Source organism: Bubalus bubalis, chromosome 15, assembly GCF_019923935.1.
Source record: "Bubalus bubalis isolate 160015118507 breed Murrah chromosome 15, NDDB_SH_1, whole genome shotgun sequence".
Lineage (NCBI taxonomy): Eukaryota > Metazoa > Chordata > Mammalia > Artiodactyla > Bovidae > Bubalus > Bubalus bubalis.
The window spans coordinates 50,016,219-50,039,626 of NC_059171.1; the positions used below are offsets into that span (position 1 = coordinate 50,016,219).

At 39.1% G+C, this 23,408-nt stretch overlaps 1 protein-coding gene across 2 annotated transcripts in view; it reads right to left on the bottom strand.

The window, feature by feature from the left end:
* Positions 1 to 23,408, bottom strand: part of PREX2 (phosphatidylinositol-3,4,5-trisphosphate dependent Rac exchange factor 2) — a 298,802-nt gene that overhangs the window by 147,054 nt on the left and 128,340 nt on the right. For both annotated transcript variants that reach the window (XM_006061194.4, XM_045162805.1), the window contains exons 15-20: positions 21,926 to 21,998; positions 19,320 to 19,462; positions 19,071 to 19,163; positions 15,124 to 15,272; positions 9,448 to 9,533; positions 3,332 to 3,468 (exon numbers count right to left, since the gene is read on the bottom strand). In XM_006061194.4, the coding sequence (XP_006061256.2) occupies positions 3,332 to 3,468; positions 9,448 to 9,533; positions 15,124 to 15,272; positions 19,071 to 19,163; positions 19,320 to 19,462; positions 21,926 to 21,998 (681 nt within the window). The remainder of the gene's footprint in view (positions 1 to 3,331; positions 3,469 to 9,447; positions 9,534 to 15,123; positions 15,273 to 19,070; positions 19,164 to 19,319; positions 19,463 to 21,925; positions 21,999 to 23,408) is intronic.

Sequence of the window (23,408 nt, forward strand, 5' to 3'; positions counted from 1 at the left end):
GAAACCTCAGAGGTATTTAATATCAGTGTTTCCTAAAATGCATATCCATTTCATAAATGTGCTTCAGAAGAAGAGCTGACAATCTTATTCACCCTTCTAGTTTAAATACAATAAAATTTGAGAGAGAAGGAAAGTCAGTGTCCAAAACTGACAGGAAGTCAATGGCAATTAATATTGTTTTTAACAAACTGACCTTTTTAAGCTTGAGGGTTTTTTTCTTCCAAAGATAGGTTTTTAAATAAGATGTATTTCCCAAATGTCTTACTCAAATGACTCAAGCATATCGTACAATGAACTATAGATTACATTTGTAAACAAAATAAATGGTAGATGGATACTTTTCTGAAGAAGCAGTCATCTGTAAGTGTACAGATGATTTAAATGTACTTCTTTAAAAAATATTTTTTATGTAGACCAGTTTTATAGTCTTCATTGAATTTGTTACAGTGTTCTGTCTGTTTTAGGTTTTAGTTTTTGGCCATGAGGCATGTGGGATCTTAGTTCCCTCACCAGGGATTGAGCCTGCACCCCCTGCACTGGAAGGCAAATCGCAACCACTGGACTACCAGGGAAGTCCCTAAAAAGCTCTCGTAACAGTCACACATGTTTCAAATACACTTAATGTTTTTTGTGAATCAAACCAATAAGAAAACTGGAAGAAGATGTTTCAACTCATGGGGTCCCCAATTGATATAACTACCTTTTAATCCTTCTACATCATAAATGATCCTATATTTTTTAAGTAGCAGTTCCCCATCTTATTTAGATAAATGAGAAAGATGAAATGGCTACCAAGTAAATGTTTACAGGGTTGCATTACTTTAATGTTTGTAGTTTTCCTAGGTAGGGTGATAAGATGAGTTGCATGACTGAAGTGTGATATAATTTGTATTATCCATCTTCACAATTGTGTTTAATTATTGTAGTGCTATACATTATTAAAGGCTTCCCTGATAGCTCAGTTGGTAAAGAATCTGCCTGCAACAGAAGGATCTCAGTTAAATTACTGGGTCAGGAAGATCCGCTGGAGAAGGGATAGGCTCCCCACTCTAATATTCTTGGGCTTCCCTTGGGGCTAAGCTGGTAAAGAATCTGCCTGCAATGCGGGAGACCGGGGTTCGATCCCTGGGTTGGGAAGATCCCCTGGAGAAGGGAAAGGCTACCCACTCCAGTATTCTGGCCTGGAGAATTCCATGGAATGTATTGTCCATGGGGTCACAAAGAAACAGACATGACTAAGAGACTTTCATTTCATTTATACATCATTAAGGGCTTGGACATGACTGAGCGACTGAACTGAACTGAACTGAACTGAACTGAAGGGCTTCCCTGGTGGCTCAGATGGTAAAGCCTGCAATGCGGGAGACCTGGGTTCAATCCCCAGGTTGGGAAGATCCCCTGGAGAAGGGAATGGCAACCCACTCCAGTACTCTTGCCTAGAAAATCCCATGGATGGAGGAGCCTGGGGTTCGGCTTCAAAAAGTCAGACATGTCTGAGCAACTTCATTTTCACATATCATTAAAAGGCTTCCCAGATGGCGCAGTGGTAAAGAATCCGCCTGCCAATGCAGGAGATGCAAGAGATGAGGGCTCAATCCCTGGATCAGGAAGATCCCCTGGAGAAGGAAAGAGCAACCCACTCCAGTATTCTTGCCTGGAAAATTCCATAGACAGAGAAACCTGGTGGGCTACAGTCCATGACATTGCCAAGAGTCAGAGCAACTGAGCACCAATACCACATCATTAAAGTGCTAGTTAACACTTAATCATGCAAATAAACTTTGGTAACTGGTTGTGGCCTTCAAGGAACCAATCCCCCAGAATCCAAACCTTTGTGTAGCTCCTTCTGACCCTGGGCTTGGTCATGTGATCTGACTTTTCAGAGGGCTAGTAACAAGCACAATATAGAGATCATCACTTGGAATATTCCCTCTTGAAACCTAGACACTATGCAGAAAGGAGAATTATGCTTAGGACTGGAAAGGAGGGCCAGGTGGAGTGGCTCTTGAGTGAGAAACCTTCAGAAGGGGACCCCAGCACCAGTCAGTTCCCAGCAGAATGAAGCCCTCAAGGAACCAACACCAAGTCAACCGGAGAAGCAAGAGAAATAATTAATCACTGTTGTTCCAAGTCACAAAGTTTGGAACAGTCTGTCTTGCAGCAATGGATACCTGCTAGAGTGTGTTATTTACCTGGTGAATTTCTCTGTTTATTTACTCCTTTTCTTAATTATTTCACTGGCCAACACCTCTCCAACAAGGAAGATAAGGGAAATGAAAAGAAACTCAACTCAACTCAGTTTAACTAATTCTTAAAATTCTGGCATAAGGGGAAAGATCTGATCATTTCAGTATCTTTTTAAAACTTCATTCACTAACATAGTTCAATAAATATGTATGAAACTACTGTTAATCCAAGTAACCTATGGATCGGCATGTGAATTCCAATTTGCTATGCTTGTTTGACCTTATTAGTAAGCAGAATTGATCAGCTATTTTCTTGGAGGCTCAGTATTTTGCAGGATGTCAGTCCTGGCCCAAGAGAAAGTAGTCATTCAGCTTTCCATTTTGGACACAAAATCATACTCCCAAATCCAAAAAAAGGAGTATTTTAGGTGCATGACAGAAAAAACAGAATGCCTCTCCTTTAGAATTCCTTTTGCACTCAATTAATTTGAGAGAATTTTATTTTTCTAACCCAATACTCATTTGTATCTCATTAGATAGTAAGTTTAGCTTACCAAATAGGATTTTAACTTTTTTTTTGTATGGGATGTAAAGTTTGAATCAGAGGACAATACTTGAAATTTTAAGTAGTGGCAAGCACATTGTGGTATTTTCTTTTAAGAGCTAAATTCAGTTACCTAAATAAAACATATCCAACAGTCAATCCTGGACTCTATAAAGTATAACCTACAATTTTTTTCTCACAGAAGTTTTATAATAAACAGTGTAAGCATTTATAATTCATATATACCAGCAAAATATATGCTGACCATTACAGATTCTAAAGCATCTGTCAAGAAAATAGTTCAGGCCTTTAGATTTCAATTTGATCAACACTTAACTATTTGAAAACTCATCACAAGGAAGATGAAAATAGCCCAGGACACTGTTTAAACTGGTGATAATACTACAGCAGCAAACTGTGGCCACTTAAGCAGAATTGATTATAACTAATTATGCACATAAAAGAAGCGTTATGAGACTGACAATGCTGCGCTTAAACATGAACCTGGCAGCGGAAACCACAGACAGTTCTGGCATCACCGCATGCCACCCCCAGGGCCTTCTGAGCGCGCTCGCCATTACAGCTGCACCAGGGCATTTACCTTCGTTGGTCTCCGGTACTTCCTGCAGGCCGTGACGTGGGCAATTACGCTGGCGTGTGTCTCTTTGCTGACATTGATTCCGTTGACTTTGATGATACACTGTCCAGGGTGAAGACCAGCAGCTGCAGCCACAGTTCCTTTAAATACAAATGAGAAAATTGCCAAAAACTAATTATAGGAATATGATTCATTTCTATCCCATGTAACATAGGGAAGCAACTTTATTTTATTTAAGTTCCATATAGCAATTTTTTTTAATTAGAGTATAACTGCTTTATAATTTTGTGTTAGTTTTTAATATATATATATCTCCCCTCCCTCTTGAACCTCCCTCCCATCCCATCCCTTTTCCCACCCCTCTAGGTCATCATGAGCTGAGCTCCCTATGCTATACAGCAGCTTCTTAATAGCTATCTATGCACACAGTATATATGTCAATGCTACTCTCCCAATGTGTTGTACCCTCCACTTCCCAACCACCCCATGTCCACAAGTTCATCGCAGTTTCAAAATATAATAAAGAACTAGCTAGTATGTTCATGGCGGAGAAGGTAATGGCACCCCACTCCAGTACTCTTGCCTGGAAAATCCCATGGATGGAGGAGCCTGGTAGGCTGCAGTCCATGGGGTCGCTGAGGGTCAGACATGACTGAGCATCTTCACTTTCACTTTTCACTTTCATGCATTGGAGAAGGAAATGGCAACCCACTCCAGTGTTCTTGCCTGAAGAATCCCAGGGACAGGGAAGCCTGGTGGGCTGCCGTCTATGGGGTTGCACAGAGTCGGACACGACTAAAGTGACTTAGCAGTATGTTCATGGGCTTCCCTGGTGGCTCAGATGGTAAAGAATCTGCCTGCAATGTGGGAGGGCCGGGTTCAATCCCTGGGTTGGGAAGATTCCCTGGAGAAGGGAACAGCTGCCCACTCCAGTATTCTTGCCTGGATAATTCCATGGACAGTAGAGTTCTTGATGAATTTGGCTCTGATGGCAATGCCTTCTCAAACATTCTCTATTTATTTGGCCATTCAAACTGTGTTGAAGAGAATATCTTCCCACCCCATCTAAGAATTCATTTGAAGGGATATTATAAAGAGATCTCTATCATGCTAATCAGTTACTTCCCCTTTCAAAAGTCTAATCAATCTAATATTCTATACATGCAAATATAATGGCAAAATGAGAAAACCAGAAGCACAGGCCTTTTTACCTTCATTTAGTCTACAAAATCTCTAAATATTAAAATAGTCTTCACTTTCATTTTTTTTAAATGACAAAAGAAATTCTTTAAAAAAAAATCAAGTCCATAGCAACTAGGAGTGAACTGGATTTGCAAAGAAAATGAGTTTAAGATATGTACAAAGAGTCAGGAAGCACAGAATTTGTGGAGAATAAAATTAATCAGAAAACATCAACTGTCCACCATTTATTTGCACAGATATAGTGGCATATTCTAACCAGTGAGTTAAGATTTTCAGGACCTGCCAATCAATACTATTTGATATTCTGAACAAATCAACATTTACAAAGCACCACTGCTAAATACAATATATGTAATTAATATCAATGATTATAAAATTATCATAAGCATGTTAGAAGAACCTTCCTTTGCAAGCAAAGAATGAAGGAATTATTCAACATGTTATTAAACATGTTAAAGAACATAATTGATATTCAAGAAGACAGTATACATTTTCTTCTCACTAAAATTCACTTCCAGAAATATTAAGTGGTTTTTCTGGATTAAGCTGAGCATTGAAGGAGGGAGGGAGGGACACTATCAGCAGAAAGAACAGCCTGGAATCTTTGAAAAAAAAAGAAGGTGGGTTGGGGGGGTTGTACAAATGAATTTATCTACAAAACAGAAATAGAGCAACAGACGTAGAAAACAAACTTATGGTTACCAGGAGGTAAGAAAAGGGGAGGGATAAATTGGAGAATGGGACTGACATATACTCATTATTACATATAGAATAGATAACTAAAAGGACCTACTAATGCACAGCACAGGGAACTCTACTCAATACTTTGTCATGGATTATATGGGAAAAGAATCTTAAAAAGAGTAAATATATGTATATGCATATCTGACTCACTTTGCTGTACATCTGAAGCTAACACAACATTTTAAATCAACTATACTCCAATATTTAAAACAAACAAACAAACAAAAACAAACAAGAAGAAAAGAAAGAACAGCCCCAAAGAGGTACTGAGTCAAGAAATAACCTGGACATTTGGGACCATAGGGGCAACTGGTGTCCGTCTTGAATGAAAGTGAGTGAAAAATACAGGAGGACAAAGCAGAGGCAGGTTTTGAAACTTATGAAGTGAACATTATTATATACACAAGAGGAAAAACATTTAAGAGTTTTAAGCAGAGAAGTGACATGATCCCTCCCCACCCACTGAAACAGGATGGATCATTGGAGTTCAAGTCAAAAATCAAAATCACAGTAAGCATCTACTGCAAATTCCCAGGTTGGAATTAAGGTAGCATTAGTTATGAAGGGGAGAACGAGATCAAGTATTTGATGTTTGATGATGGAGTTGATGGAGAGGTGAGAGTACCCAGGATCATTCCTAAGCCTCTGGACTCAGTGGCTGAGTAGATGGAGTTACTTAAATAAAGAGAGACTGCCCGGAGGTAAAGCAACTTGAGAGAATAGATGAAAAGTTCAACTGGGGAAAATACTGGATTTTAAGGTGCCAAAGGGGCACTGATGTGTAATAAACAAAATAAAATAAAAATTAGATCTTGGCTATAGAATTCAAGGAATCTGAGCAAAGAAATTCAGAAATCCCCAGCAAAGAGGATCAATACAATTGTTTATGTAGAAAGCACAGAAGGCAGAGAAGAGAAGAGAGTGCCAACAATTAAGGGGTCAACAGATGAAGAGTTGGCAGAGAAGGGATAGGAGAAAAATCTGAAAAGCACCATCTCAGAAGTCAAAATATGAACGTTTCACCCCAACAAGACTAGTCAGTTTAAACAAATGGGACAGAAAATTCAATTAAGACAGGAACTTTCAATATCCTTTGCACTTCTCAGTTTAGTCCATGATTACTCTTATAAGACATGGGCTACTCTTGAAGACATGGGTACGAGGTGGGAGGTGCTATAGCACTGGGCTGAAATTCAAGTAGGATGTGAGGAAGATCCAGCCAAAATACAGACCAGCATTTTGGGAAGTTTGGTCATGACAAAAATTAAAGTCCTGAGAGCAATATTCTGGAGCTGAGGGTCTCAATCTTTGACATGCATATCAATCACCTGGGAGGGGGGGCGGTATCTTGTTGAAATGCAGATTCTGATTAGGTAAGTATTGGATGGGGCCTGAGATTCTGTATTTCTAACCATTTCCCAAGTGATGCCAATGCTGTCGGTCTTTGGACCAAATTTTGAATGTCAAGGATCCAGAGGGGAAAATAAGGAAGAAAGCAAGTTTTGAGTTTGCTGTTCAATTCAAGATAGTTTTGTTTCTTTGTTTATTTCAATGAGGAAAAAGCTGACCGCTTTTATGTGCGCTGTATATGCTAAGTTGCTTCCGTTGTGGCTGACTCTTTGCGATCCCATGGACTATAGCTCTCCAGGCTCCTCTGTCCATGGGATTCTCCAGGTAAGAATACTGGAGTGGGTTGCCAATTTCTTCTCCAGAGGATCTTCCCCACCTACAGATCAAACTGGCATCTCTTAAGTCTCCTGCATTGGCAGGTGGGTTCTTTACCACGTGCGCCACCTGGGAAACCCAAGGCTATTTTTATAGCCTTTACTATAGTAATTCAGTGAACAGAAAGGCTGAAAATTCTGTAAGGGGACTATCTGACAGTGTAATACCGCAGAGGCAGTATCTGAAGGGATAGGCTCCAGAATCTTTATAGAGATATTAACGTTGAACTCCAGAGAAGAAAATGGAACACCTGTTCCTCTAGAGTAGGAGAAAAACAGATGATGACCAAGTAGCCAACAAGATATAGGACTTGGAAGGCTTCATACCTGGGAGACAGGAGGCAATGATGAGGAGAAAACTGATCAGAAACGTAAAGAGACTGCTGAGGAGTAACAGGGGCTCAGTAAAAGACTAGACAGTGACTTGGGATGACACTAATTCCCTATCCAAGACAATTCTTTCTCAGCTGCTCAAAAGAAATAGCAAAGGCTGTAATGAGGCTTATCTGAGGCCAAAACGAGGTGGTCTGGATGCACCTGAGGGATAAGGCCAAGAGGACCCTGGATGCACCTGAGAGACAGGGATGAGAGGATCCTAATGAAGCAGACAAGTGATGGTAGTGACCCACCATGGGGATAAAGCTGGCTCAGGGAGGAAGTGGTACTCTGTAGGATATAATTCACCAGCAGAAAAGGAGAAATATCCAAAGCTTGGACAACCCTATCAAATTTTGCTTATTGTTTTTTATTGAGCTACAGTTCACTTACAAACCAACTGAATTTTAAAATAACCTGAGAATATCAAAGTGATGAGAGATTAAAAAAAAAAAGACTCCAGCACCAGAACCTGGCATACTGGAATTGTAGATTCCACAGGTAGAAGTTCAGTCATTGATATGCTCTAGTGTGCGACCATGGGAAAAGGCTGAAGAAGAAAAATGGGAAAGAAGTTTATTTTTTCATGGCAAGATTACAGCGCAAAAGGAAACCACAGGCTATTATCTTATTTCATATTCACTCGAAAGGAGAAGCACATGAGCATTTCTTTGTTTTCTTCTTCAGAAGCAAAAGGCATAGTAACCAGAATTGGACTTAACCCTACGACTAAGTTTCCAAAATACAACCTTGCACCTTAAAAGACAAGGAAAGAAAAAACTTGATTCACTCCGGTTTTCAGTTATTTCATAGTACTAATAAAGTGACTGGCTCCTTTTTGGGCTAGTGAAAATGAAGGAAATACTTATCACATCAAACATCCCTTTCGGTATGCAATGAATCCCATTTCTGTTTTATAATTTTAATGAGTAACTTGAAATATTTAAAATATCTATTAATCTATGTATTTTAAAAGTCTGAGTGAAAAGAAGTTTTTGAAGTAAGGTTAATTTTTATCACACATACACTAATGAAAGTGATTTTATAGACTCTAATAGAGGTCTAGCTAGTATGTTCTTGATAAATTTGACTCTGATAGCAATGTCATCTCAAAATTTCCCAGTCTAATGTTGGAACGATCATGTTGAGATGCTTTACAATTCACATATCTTAGTAATGAAAAGCATGTATATCTCTTGTTAAGATAAACATGTCGCTTACTGTGATCCTTCTTGCTAGAGCAGCAATTTATTTACTGTGGTTAGTAATGTGGGATCTAACAGTTATTTCTTTAAATTACATCAATGTTAGCATAAAATTTAAAAGTGTGTATGTTAACAAGAGATATCAAAAGCTGATTTGCCTGTCAAACAGAAAGAGAATAAAATATAAACATTAAGTTTTGGGTCCCCTAAATTATTTAATTTAAAATGCATTTGATGGTTTATAAAACACATGGTTTATGAGACCCCTTGAAGTAATCATACAGCAGCAGACGCTACATAAACCACACAGATAATTCTTAAACCCAAACTCACATATAGAATTGCTGACAGAAATACAGTAATATGCTGCCAGAGAAAAACAGACCATCTTAAAATCATTACATCCTTTGATTACACTGAAACATGGAGAAAAGTGAGATTGAGAGGAATCATTCTCTTATGAATTTTTAACAATGATAAATTTGGCTTACAATTTGGAGAAGTTTTGTTTTGTTTTGTTTTGTTTAAATAAGAGTATTCTGGTGGAGGTGGATTAGTCACTAAATCGTGCCTGACTCCTGAGACCCCATCTAATGTAGCCTGCCAGGCTTCTCTGTCCACTGGATTTCTCAGGCAAGAATACTGGAGTGGGTTGCCATTTCCTTCTCTGGGGGATATTCCTGACCCAGAGATTGAACCAGAGTCTCCTGCATTGCAGGAAGTTTCTTGACCAACTGAGCCACTACCATTGAGCTAATACAGCAAACATTGAGAATATCCATAGCAACATGATTACACACATTTTTGTTCAGTAAGGACCATTCAAACCTGCTGGCCAGTTGGATACCACACAGGACCGCTTTCTCACCTCTTCCTACTGCGTGCACCACTGAAGGGCCATATCCTCGGATCTGGAAGCCAAGTCCTTCTGCTGAATCTGGGATTTTCACTGTCCTAAAGTCAATAGAAAATAAGGTAAGATGACTTTAAAATGCCACAACTGGTTAAAACAATAGCTGTCCACACAGCTATTGTGGACTGAATAAAATTCAATCCTTCCATAAATACATATCTGGGGTCTAATGTGTGAAAGAGACTGGGCTGGATAAGCATGGGGGGTGCACCTCCAAGGGACCCAGACAGGCACCCAATATCTCCCACTGAACACAGTCATTGCACAGAATATCCTGACCAAGGAACAGGCTCTGGTCACACCAACCTCCCTTTGAATCTTGATTTAGTCCCTTAATACTTGGCTAACTTGCATGAACTGCTTAACTGAGCCAGTTTCCGCAAAAAGATGATGATAAAACTACTTTGCAGGGTGTCAGGGAAGGTGAAAAGAGAAACCTTTGGTAAACTGCCCTGTCTCATGCTATGAACTGCGCAAGTACTTAGTACAATGGAAGCATCTCTTCCTAGTTTACTCTGACAAAGCCTTTGGTGCACTTTGCAAAGTCTCACTTTTAAAATTAACATAAAAGAAACACAAGGTTCATCCATTTCTACCTGTTGGGAACTTCAGCAAAGAGCAACAACAAAGAGCTGGTTTTAAAGAACAGACCTTTCAAACACAGTATCAAAATCATTTATTTAAGAATATGATTAACTTTCGTGTTCATTCAGTGGAATTTCAAAAGGATAACACATCAAAAGGTAAATCTGAATAAGAAAAGCCGTATTTTTTAATGAACCCACATGGAAATGAAGAGGAAGGGATGGAGGTCTTGAGTCAGCCATCATGGCAAACAGGGATGGAGTAATAAACTGGCAGTAATAAACAAGCTACTCCAAGGAAGGAAGGCAGAAATCAGAGAGCAACAATGAAAAGCAGCGAACTCGAGATAAGACACAACATCATAACAACAAAAATGAGTCTAAATAAATTTCCAGAGAGAGCAAAGACAAATGAATACCCTGTAATAAATGGTGATGAATGGCGCTTGATGCCCAAAAAACAAAAGTGTTTTTCAAAAGATGATGAATGAATCATGAAATAAAAGCTGGCAGCATTTCAAGGGAACATGAGACAGAGTCTGAAGTTAGGTAGAGCAGCACTTACTCACTGTTTATGAAAGAGCTGGCGGAGCTGTTTGAGCAATGCTGCGTCTACAAAACTTCAGAAAGATACACGCTACACTTAGACTTAAAGGCAGAGGCTGGCCCTATAATTTCAAATATAACCCTGGCAGGCATTCTGGCAATCTGTGACAGAAATGCAAACTATCTGTTTTAGGGAAGCCTGAAAGTGTTATTATAGAATTTAAAGAATCCTTTGTCCATGGAATTCTCCAGGCAAGAATATTGGAGTGGGTAGCCATTCCCTTCTCCAGGGGATTTCCTGACCCAGGAATCAAATCCAGGTCTCCCGAGTTGTAGGCAGATTCTTTATCATCTGAGCCACCAGGGAAGCCCTGAAAATGTTATATAAATTAGGTTACACACTATGAAGTGATCTGTATATTGGTGGCACTGAGCTTATGGAATGAATTTATCCTTTATCCTTAATTAAACACTTTGCTATATAAGGCTATATCTGCTTCTTTTCCAACACCTTGCTCCTAGGGTCTGTCAAAGGTACACTGGAAGATGGAAGATTGACTAAGGAAAAGAAAAGGGAATAAACACATCTTCTGAGCATGAAATAAAAAATAGAGGTAGCTTATGCTTGACTATGAATAAGAGAATGAGAGTTCTTGAATGAGGGTTCACTTTTGCGGAAATGGGCTTCCCGGGTGGCACCAGCGGTAAAGAACCCACCTGCCACTGCAACAGACATAAGCAATGCAGGTTTGATCCCTGGGTCAGGAAGATCCTCTGCAGAAGGAAATGGCAACCCACTCCAGTATTCTTGCCTGGAGAATTTCATGGACAGAGGAGGCTGTCGGGCTACAGTTCATAGGGTGACAAAGAGTTAGACATGACTGAAGTGACTTAAGACTCACACTAAAATAACTTGGACCTTTCTGGCCATGGTGAATTATTGGTGCTTTTGAACTGTGAAAAATTCATAATGGACTCTCAAAACTCTTTATGAGTAAAGTCTATCCTTATATTGCTATTCGAGGTTGACTTTGCTCTAATCTTCAAGATTATTACATTTTTAACAAAATTTGTACAGAACACTGTGAGATGCATTTTGTTCATAACACTGTAACTCTCTTCATAAAATGACCTTTGGAAAATATGTTTCCCTGCTGGGACCACTATACTATTAAATGAAGGATTAAATTTATACAAGAGGAATGCTCATTTCCTGTAGAAAATGAGTGCACTAAATTATCTGCTACAAAGCCTTTTGAAAAATTCCTTGATATAATCAATGTGTAAAATACAGATGGGTTCAAAAGAAAAATTCTGTTGTATTTGCCTCTCATTTTTTGCCTTTTTACTACATAAATTATAAGTGGCCATTGTAAGAAAATATGAGAATGATTGACATGAATCATATGTTGGAATAAGGGCATAAGGGAAAGATTACAATATTTCAGACAAATTAAAAATAAAAAGGAAAAACTTGAGTATTCCATATAGTATCACTGACTCAATGGACATGAGTTTGAGCAAAGTCCAGGATATAGTAAAGGACAGAGAAGCCTGGCGTCCTGAAGTCCATGGGGTCACAAAGAGCTGGACATGACTTAGCGACTGAACAACAACAATTCTCAAAACAGTCTTGAAATACAATGTGAAACTTACTTTTCATGTAATAAAGAAGCAGTGGGGAAAAAATGAAATAAAAGAACAGATAAGCATCACAGATAACATCACTGGAGGACATACTACGTGCTGAACACACGACTAGGTTCTTTACAAACCTAGATTTATTTAAGTTCTTAGCACCTCTGTAACACTCTTACAGTCCCAATTTTTTTATGGATAAGGATACTGAAACAACACAATTAACAAGCAAGTGGTGAAAGAGCCTTGAATCTGGGCCAGAAATACAGGGTTTCAGATACAGTGCAGCAGACATGGAAGGAAGAGTCAGAACACCCAGGTTCAACCCTGCTCATCTAGCAACTAATTCTAAGACTAAGGATTTGCCTCTTTCTATTCAGTATTGAAGCAGATGGCTTCCCAGTCCTCTGAATTGAAATGTCTATGATCAATGAAAAGTATTTACAGGGTTAAATCAGAGGGCAAGGAACCATGGTGACGGCCTTTAGTTTACTAATAATTGCTCTGGAATCCTATGGCCTCATCCTTTTCCAGCCTGTCCTTTTCCTTTTAAATGCCCATGCAGAGTATATCACATGAAATGCTGGACTGGAGGAAGCACAAGCTGGAATCAAGATTGCCGGGAGAAATATCAACAACCTCAGATATACAGATGACACCACCCTTATGGCAGAAAGTGAAGAAGAACTAAAGAGCCTCCTGATGAAAGTGAAAGAGGAGAGTGAAAAAAGTTGGCTTAAAACTCAACATTCAGAAAGCTAAGGTCATGGCATCCAGTCCCATCACTTCATGGCAATTAGATGAGGAAACAATGCAAACAGTGACAGACTTTATTTTTTTGAGCTCCAAAATCACTGCAGATGATGACTGCAGCCATGAAATTAAAAGGTGCTTGCTCCTTGGAAGAAAAGCTATGACCAACGTAGACAGCATATTAAAAACAGAGACATTACTTTGCCAACAAAGGTCTGTCTAATCAAAGCTATGGTTTTTCCAGTAGCATGTATGGATGTGAGAGTTGGACCTTTAAGCTGAGCACTAAAGAATTGAAGCTTTTGAACTGTGGTGTTGGAGAAGACTCTTGAGAGTCCCTTGGACAGCAAGGAAATCAATCCAGTCCACCCTAAAGGAAATCAGTCCTGAATATTCATTGGAAGGACTGCTGCTGAAGCTGAAGCTCCAATACTTTGGCCACCTGATGTGAAGAAATGACTCTTTGGAAAAGACCCTGATGCTGGGAAAGACTGAAGGCAGGAGAAGGGAATGACAGAGGATGAGATGGTCAGATGGTATCACTGACTCCATGGACTTAAGTTTAGGCAAGCTCTGGGGATGGTGATGGACAAGGAAGCCTGGTGTGCTACAGTCCATGGGATTGCAAAGAGTCAGACACAACTGAGGGACTGAACTGAAATTCAGAGGTAGGCAACTAGGTAAGCTTCATCTTAGATAGGATTGTATAAAAGGGAAGTAATAGATCATAACTGGGCTTCCCTGGTGGCTCAGTGGTAAAGAATCTGCATGCCAAGGCAGGAGACTTGAGTTTGACCCCTGGGTCAAGAAGACCCCTGAAGAAGGAAATGGCAACCTATTCCAATATTCTTGTCTGGGAAATCCCATGGACAGAGGAGCTAGATGGGCTAAAAAAGCTGGTCATGGTCACAAAGACAACAAAAGATATTAATTAGGCTTAGAGAAAAGACATTATTATGGTTATCTATTGCCCTCTGTCTCAAAGTCTTCCTAAATTACTAACTTTGATGAGTCGTGCTCACTCCTTCAGACCCCCTGGTAAGCCATGGGTAGAAGCTAGAGCCTCTACCTGGATGACATTGCAGAACTAGCCCATTACACTGCACTTCAACTCCTAAGATAAATGACGGATTCAGCTATTGCTGAAAATACATATCAAGGTAGGGAAGACACTATACCATATATACTTAGAATATTTTCATAAGTAGTTAAAATAAGCCTTTTTGCTTCTGAAGTGGTAACCTTCATTTATCTTAAAATTAATGAAGTTGCTTATTACTATAGAAAAATAATATAATTCAAAGATAAATATGGATAAATAATATAATTTAAAGAGAAATATGGATATAATCATGTTAAGACATTATGCTAAGTACTTAATATACATTCTCTTGATTAATTGGTTCATGGAAATCTGACTCAGGGACATTAGATCATTGATGATTTTCAGACCAAAAGCCAATGTTTCCCAAGTATATCCATAATATCTTATTAATTTTTTTTCATAAAGCCCCCAGATCATTAATCATGCTCCCATTCTATAAAGATGTAATTATGTGTATCCCCTTGTGGACCTGACACAAAGAGCTAACTCACTGGAAAAGACCCGTCACCAGGAGTTTGTGAAGGACAGGGGAGCCTGGTGGGCTACAGTCCATAGGGTAGCCAAGAAGGGGACATGAACAGCTGACTACATGAGCAATTGAACAACAAATTGTGTGTTTCAACACAGGGTGTTTCATCCGTTCATAGTCCCTGAAATCCTTGGATTTAGGGAGCATGAGGGAATAAAGTTTCCATTACCAAGTGTCCTGCTGGTTTTCCTACTGGTAATCAAGCTCAACCCAACCCAAACAAGAAAAATTGGGGTAACAAAAGGAAAATATTATTTCTGCTGAAATTAACCTGCTTTAAGTAGCAACATAAAGTAGCTTAACCATCATAAGCAACATAACTTTTCCATCATCTAAAGACCAGTATCAGTGATGTTGGTGAGGTTCAAATGTGCAAGCAGTGAGATGCTTAATTTCAGACACCGATTTTGCTAACTTTTCTATTTTACTCGCTAATGTCTAATGTTTTCAAACACTGTATAAACTATACAACATACTCCCTTGGCTTTGTGCTCACGAGAACTCTTAGAGGTTTTCTGCTATTTAAGCATGATTTCAGGAAGCAATCCACTTCATTGAAAGGTCTCATAAAAACTAGGTCACCATTAATCGCAAAAATCTTTTTCCCAACTTCCATGCCAGCCATCTAGGAGAGAAATAGCAAAAAAAAAAAAAAAACAAAAAAAATTTATTTTAATAAGAAACCTACTTTTTCACAGAATTAGAATCTGAAAAGGTCTAGAACTTAGTGATTTCTGACATTTTAACACATCTGCAATGTTTTTATACAACCTCATAGTACAGAACTGTGGAAGAGATGACACAGTTACTCCCTTTGATTCAGTTTTTCATTGGATCACCTGTCTATACTGAAATTCTCCCTCCTTCCAGGACTTAACCCTGTACTTCACCTGTGACCCTTCTTTTCTGTTATCTTTAATAGTTCTGCTTACTTCATCCTTTTAACTACAGTCAAACCTCAGGTTAATTGTTTTTCCTGTGTTTTCCATCTATATCCAATTAACTCAGAGAGTTACAACCTCTATACAGACATGGGTGACAACCAAATATGCATCTCTAGCCTGACACAGCGTAGGTGTCTGCAGGGAAGGAGAGAGAAATGCCTGGAATCCAAGGAAGAGCTCCAACAGGCATGGATCACAAGACGCTGGAAGGATAACATTATCTCTGCATGCCAACCAGGTCAATCTTCTTAACTAACCCTACTGCCGAAAAGGGAAAAAATAGGGTGGCTCAGGGGTAAAGAATTCACCTGCCAATGCAAGGGACTCAGGAGACTCGGGCTGCATACCTGGGTCAGGAAGGTACTCTGGAGGAAGAAATGACAACCCACTCCAGTATTCCTGCCTGGGAAATCCCATGGACAGAGCAGCCTGGCGGGCTACAGTCCATGGGTTCACAAATAGAAACGATTAAGCAACCCACTCCAGTGTTCTTGCCTGGAGAATCCCAGGGACAGGGGAGCCTGGTGGGCTGCCATCTATGGGGTCCCACAGAGTCGGACACGACTGAAGCGACTTAGCAGCAGCAGCAGCAGCAAGCACGCACACACACATGCACACTGCCTGTAAACTATAGTATATGCTGGTTACTAGTTAAAGGATGAAAACCTGGCAGAGGGCATTTTATTGGTGGCAGAGTCAGGTGAACCTGCGCTCCAAGAACATCATCTGAAAATGGGGAAAACATTTCCTCATCATAGAAAATTAACAAAAAAATTTATTTGTTGGCCAGGCCCACTAACAGGGTATGACCTGAGCGGATTTATTTTCTCTGACATTAATACGCTATACATAAAGCTTTCAGCGGGCTTCCCTGGTGGCTCAGCAGAAAGAACTGGTCTACCGATGCAGGAGACCCAAAAGACTCAGGTTTGATCCCTGGGTCAGGACAATCCCCTGGAGAAGGAAATGGCACTCTGCTTCAATATTCTTGCCTGGAAAATCCCATGAACGGAGGAGCCTGGTGGGCTACAGTCCATGGGGTTGCAAAGAGTAGGACAGGACTGAGCGACTAAACAGAAAGCTGTGTCTTTCAATGAGGCTGACAAAAGCAGAGACCTTAGGCATCAGCAGCTAGAATGAGTGATAGCTGGCTACTGACTTTAAATAGGTTCAAAGTTAAAAGCCATGCTTTACTCATTCTCACATTCCTTATTAAAAATTTATATACTGAGAGACATTTGCTTGAGGAGTAAGCATTTTACAAGGCAGACAAAGGTAGGAACACTTTAAACCCAATATACTTGGGACAGAACATTACAACGCATGTTCCATGAGGGCAGAGAATTTTGTCTATTTCCTTCACTGCTGTATTCCCAGAGCCTAGAATGCTGCCAATCACATAACAGGTACTAAATAAATATTCCTGAGTGAGTGAATGGATGAATGATTGGGAGATTCCTCTGTTTAAAAGTCTTGTGGGGTGAGAGTACATTAATCAGCATTAACCCAATGAGAAAATCAATCAAAGCATGTGCTTTACTGATGGAAATTGTATTTAAATAAGATAACCAAAAATGAGAGGATTATGATTCACACACACACACATATATGGGGAGGGGGACGCTTCCCTGGTGGCTCAGACGGTAAAGCATCTGGTTGCAATGTGGAAGACCCGGGTTTGATCCCTGGGTCAGGAAGATCCCCTGGAGAAGGAAATGGGAACCCACTCCAGTACTCTTGCCTGGAGAATCCCATGGATGGAGGAGCCTGGTATGCTACAGTCCATGGGGTCACAAAGAGTCAGATACAACTGAGTGACTTCATTTTCTCTTTCACACACACACACACACACACACACACACACACACACACACTCACACACACTGTTGATGTTGTTCAGTCACCCAGTCATGTCCAGTTCTTTGTGACCCCATGGACTGCAGCACACCAGGCTTCCCTGTCCCTTACCATCTCCCGGAGTTTGCTCAAGTTCATGTTCTTCGCACTGGTGATGCCGTCCAGTCATCTTATCCTCTGATGCCCTCTTCTCCTTCTCCTCTCACTCTTTCCCATCATCAGGGACTTTTCCAATGAGTCATCTGTTTGCATCAGATGACCAAACTACTGGAGTTTCAGCTTCAGCAGCAGTCCTTCCAGTGAATATTCAGGGTTGATCTCCATTAAGATTGGCTGGTTTGATCTCCTTGCTGTTCACAGGACTTTCAGGAGTCTTCTCCAGCACCACATTTCAAAGGTATCAAATCTTTGTCGTTCTGCCTTCTTCACGCTCCAGCTCTCACAACCATACATGACCACTGGGAAGATCATAGCCTTGACTATACAGACCTTTGTCAGCAGAGTAACATCTCTGCTTTTCAAAACACTGTCTAGCCTTGTCATTGCTTTCCTGCTGAGAAGCAATGGGCTTCTGATTTCATGCATGGCTGCAGTCACCGTCCACAGTGATTTTGGAGCCCAAGAAGAGGAAGTCTGTCACACTTCTACCTTTCCCCCTTCTATTTGCCATGCACTAATGGGGCTGGACAGAGGAGCCTGGTGGGCTACCGTCCATGGGGTCTGTAGCAAAGAGTTGGGCAACACTGAGTGACTAACACACACACACACACACACACACACACAAGGGAGCTGGACGCCATGATCTTAGCAGATACACACACTACCTAATGTATAAAATAGATACCTAATGAGAACCTACTGTATAGCATAGGGGGGAAAAAAAGAAAGTGTCATCTGTTTGTAGGACATATATTAAGCTAAGCTTAAAAATGCATTCCAATATACATTGGGTGCAGACAAATACTATTTGATTCCACTTACACGAGGTACCTAGAATAGTCAAATTCATAGAGTCAGAAAGTCCACTGGCAGATCCCAGGCGCCAGGGGCTGGGATGGGGGAGGAGGAAAAATGGGGAGCTACCATTTAATGGGGACAGAGTTTCAGTTTATGAAGGGGAAAAATTTTGAGAGATGGATGATGGTGAAAGTTGCACAGCAATGTGAATGTACTTAGGCCAATGAACTGTACAGTTAAATATGTTTAAAACAGTATGTTTTATATTATGTGCCTTTTACCACAATAAAAAAAATTTAAGTGATAGGGAAATAGAAGACACAGCTCTTGATTCAGTGGAAGAATCACGTAACATGCATAATAGTCCCACCCTAAACAGTCTCCACCAGGTTGCAGACTAGAATCAGACATGGACTAAGCCACCTGGACTCCTACAAGGTCAAGTTGAAGCTGTACATCTTTACAATACCTCCCCCACTCTCCTTAGCTACTCAGACACCCTCTTTCACAAATCCCAACAGTATTACAAAGAACCTCAGAATAAGATTATTCAGAATCATTATTTTCAATAAAGATACTTGAAGGCTGATTTCAGTTTGTTTAAAAACTTTTAAATGTGTATGTCACAGACAAAAAGTTTAAATAAAAACACTAATTTACATTACCTCAGCATTAGACCCCTTTTCCACCAACTTTATTATTGGAACTTTATTTTTGTCTTCTAATCCAAAACCATAGCTGCCTTCATTGGATTTAATCTGAAATGTAAAATATTAACATGACTAACAAAACAACTATGAAAAAAGTTACAAATCAAACAGATTGAAATGATACATTGTATCACCAAACATGTTTATGTAATCTATCAATGTCTAATGAAGAAGAAAATCTGCACAGCATAGTAATAAACTTACCAATAAGGATTTAGCTATAACATTTTCCACAACTTTTAAATCATGTTTCATCAGTCGATGTTTCATATTTGACCCTTCCATTTCCTCATCCGCAAAAAAACGGAAAAGTAGAGGTTCGTCTTTGAATTCACTTTTCTCAAGCACTATGGAAATAGAGAGCGAGCCCAAATCAATCTCATTTTCCATACTGACAGACCTTCAGCCTGGAACAAGTTACATTCACAAAATATCCCAACGATACTTTTTAATTTCCATAATTTCAAGCTGATGTTTCCTTCAATTACTGTTACCTAAAAGACTGAATTTTTAAAGATAAGTAATATTTTTTCATGATAAAGTTTTTTGACTTAACCAAATTTGCCACCTTCCAGATTAAAATCCAACTTTTACTTTCAAAAGATTATATTGAATTTTAAAAATGCATGCAATTCAAAACATAGAATCCTACAGGGTTTTGAATTTGTAGTAAAACATTTTAAGTAAAAGACAAAAACATTTCTGTTTTTAATATCCCGCACAATTATGGGAAAATTCAAATGGGTTAAATGTAGCCTTTATGTGTGTGATCAATTCTCATCGTAGTCGCTTTTGTTCCAGCACTTCTAACCAGAAATCTGCCTTCTGGGTGAAATATGATTTTAGTTTTCACCAATTCCTAGTCATCTGCATAAAAACACTGTTCTCAAATAACCTTATTTCTGCAAAGGTCAGTTTTTCCCTTTTATCTGAACATTAACATTTTCCCCCAAAGTCCCAAAGCTGCCTGACATGCTCTAATGATATAAGGTATATGTTTTGTTAGCCTTTTTAAAATATAAGGCTACATACTGATAGAAAGCATTTGTACTCAGTGAGATCCTGACAGTTGTCAAAGTGTCTTAAAAGAGAAATCTTCTTTCTACTTATCTATCCTTATATTCTTATTCTGGAAGCAATGCTGGGGAAGTTACTTAAACTCCTTGACTTCAGTTTCCTCACCAATAATATGTAGACAATAAAATCTTCTTCATAATGTTGGACAAAACTAAAATGTAACGAATGTAAATAATTTGGCATATAGTAGGCAAAAAAAAAAAAAAAAGATAGCTCCTTTGTTTCATTATTCTAATGGAGTTCCAAATCATAACTGTTGATCAGTTATATGTATGGATTGATCTTTAAATGGAAAACTGCTGGCAACATAAATTTAACGAATAAAACTACCAACCACAAATTAAAAGGCAACACAAGTTGTAGCTGACAATAGGAAGGAGAATATAATTGAGATCGAGGTAAGCCTTGCCTAGGGCTTCCCAGGTGGCGCTAGTGGTAAAGAACCCGCCTGCTGATGTGGGAGACATAAGGGATGCAGGTTTGATCCCTGAGTCGGGAAGATCACATAGAGGAGGGCATGGCAACCCACTCCAGTATCCTTGCCTGGACAGGGGAGCCTGGCGGGCTGCAGCCCATAGGGCTGCAAGAATCGGAGAGGACTGAAGCACTCACACAGGTAGGCCTTGCCGACATGACCTGCTTTATTCCCCAAACTCACATGGTGTTTCTGCTACTGCTGTTTTCCTCCACCAAACAGTCAGTCTAAAGGCAGGGAGAGAAAACATCCATAAGGCCAGGCATGAGCCCAACTGGCTGTGCCTTTACTGACAGAGACTTCCATAGGGAAAAACTTTACTGCAACCCAATATTTTAAAATAAATATTTAGATAAAATTGATGCTTGCTGATGCTTTAAAGAGAAAAATTATCAAAATCTTTGAAGGTTTTCAGCTTGATATTATAGTTTTAATTCCATATAATGATGCCATTTCTTCCATTCAATAATTGGCTTTTCAAAGACCAGTATTTCCTGTGGTCCAGAGACACTGGGATGTAATGGAAGTCCCAAAGGAACAAACGATAATCAAAGAGGCTTTCAAAATCACTGCTACTTTTCTGTTCTTATTTCTTCAGAAAAAGTAATTTATGGATATAATTGGCCAATAGGCACAAGAGCTATCAAATAAGTACGTAAGCAAATATTATTAACAATGGAAAGTGATGGTTTGGGTTTATGGAATCTATAAGATTGTATGAATAGAGAGGGAAAACTAAGTCTCATTACTTTTATAAATTTAAGAGAAATGAAGTCAACAAACAAGAAAGAAATTCAATCTTTAGTTAATAGTCAAAAAGAAAATTTTTTCCAGAAATTTATAATTTTGTTCTCTAATTTTGAAAGTTCTAAAAAATTCACTATAAATATGCAATTATATAAGCTCTCATTTAATCATTTTAATATATACTGGCATTAAAAAAAAAAATGAAAGCCATGGGTCTGACTAGAATAGTTTCAAAGAGATAGATGAGCTGTTTTTTTTAACTTCTAGTTCAAGCTCTTGCTTTTTCAGAACCAGTCTAGAAAAACAGAAAAAAAGTCATGGCAACTTATAGATAATACTTATGGAGACACTGCTTGCAGACGTGGTGGCCCAACAGGGATATGTGGCAAGACCCAGACAGTCTTGCTGCTTCCTCTTTAGAGGACTTCCCTGGCCACTGAGAGACTCCCAATGTCTTGACAAAACAAAACAGTGAAATACATCTGGAAGCTTCCAGAATAAATATGCTTACCATGGTGCATAAATCCATTGTCACAGAGCCCAATGCCAAATATCATCGCCTCTTCTCTGGTGCGGCAATCCCCCTGTCAACCACAAAAGCCCTGTATAAGTTAATAGGCGACCGAAGATTTTGCTGCATTGAAACCACATTTGACATTCTCAGCACTGTCCTGACAAAGCCATTCATACATTACGGCTGATGTTGCTTTCAGAAGCCCACTAACAATGCATCTAATTGTTATCAAACATTCTCTTGATTATGAAAATATCTTCTTTTGACATTAAAAACAAAGATTTACTATTTCTTGAGAAAAATTATGCTTGATTAAAAACGAAAATACATGAGTAACTACAATTTATTGCTACCACAAATGATGCCTTATTTCTTTGATTATATATCCCAATTATGCATCAAAGAAATATCCTATAGTTGAAAACTCACTAAATAAAGCTTGCTAAGTAAAAATCATTATGCATCATCTCTTGTATCACCTCCCACCAAATGGCCTTGCTCTTTAAGTGCCTCCAAAGAAACCTATTAATCTAGTGTGACTTGTAAGACCCTAAGAGTATGTTGTTCAGGGGAGTCAGCAAATGCAAGCTTCTCTTTCGCTCTTTTGCCAGAAAAAATAAAAATTAGCTCACATAACTGATCCCCAAAAGAAAGCCTAATGCAACCTTTTGTTATGATTTTTATCTAGAAAACATCTATTTTATTCATTCAAGTATGAATTCATATACACTCTTCCCTCTATAACATGGCTTCAGCATCTGAGAATTCAACCAACCACGGATCAAAACTAGTCAGAGGAAAAAAAAAAAAAAAAACCCAGAAAGTTCCAAAATGTAATACTTGAATTTGCAGAATCAGTGACTATTTATATAGCACTTACATTTCATCAGGTATTAAAAGTAATCTTAAGGTTAATTAAAAGATATGGGAGATTATATGCAAATGCATGCCATTTTATACAAGGGGCTTGAGCATCTGTGGATTTTGGTAACTGCAAGGGTCCTGGGACCAATATCTCCTAGACACCAACAGGACTGACTATGTATATGAATATGTATGTATATATGTATGTATCTGTTGTATCTGTGTCTATATAACCTTACAGTTGTATGTTTTACAGTTTAAGAAGTGCTTTCTTACATATTATCTCATTTTTTCTAGCCCCATCTTTTAGCTCTTAGGTACAATACTCTTCTGGGAAAGACTGAGGGCAGGAGGAGAAGGCGGAGATACAGGATAAGATGGGCGGATGGCATCATAGACTCAATAGACATGAATTTGAGCAAACTCTGGGAGATAGTGAAGGACAGGAAAGCCTGGCATGCTGCAGTCCATGTGGTTACAAAGAGTCAGACATGACTGAGCTACTGAGTGACTGAACAACAACAATACTCTACCAAATCCATCCTTTCTTCTCTCTGGCTTCTATTTCATTCCTATGTCAGCGCCCTAATCCAGTGTTCCTTCATCTCACTTCTAA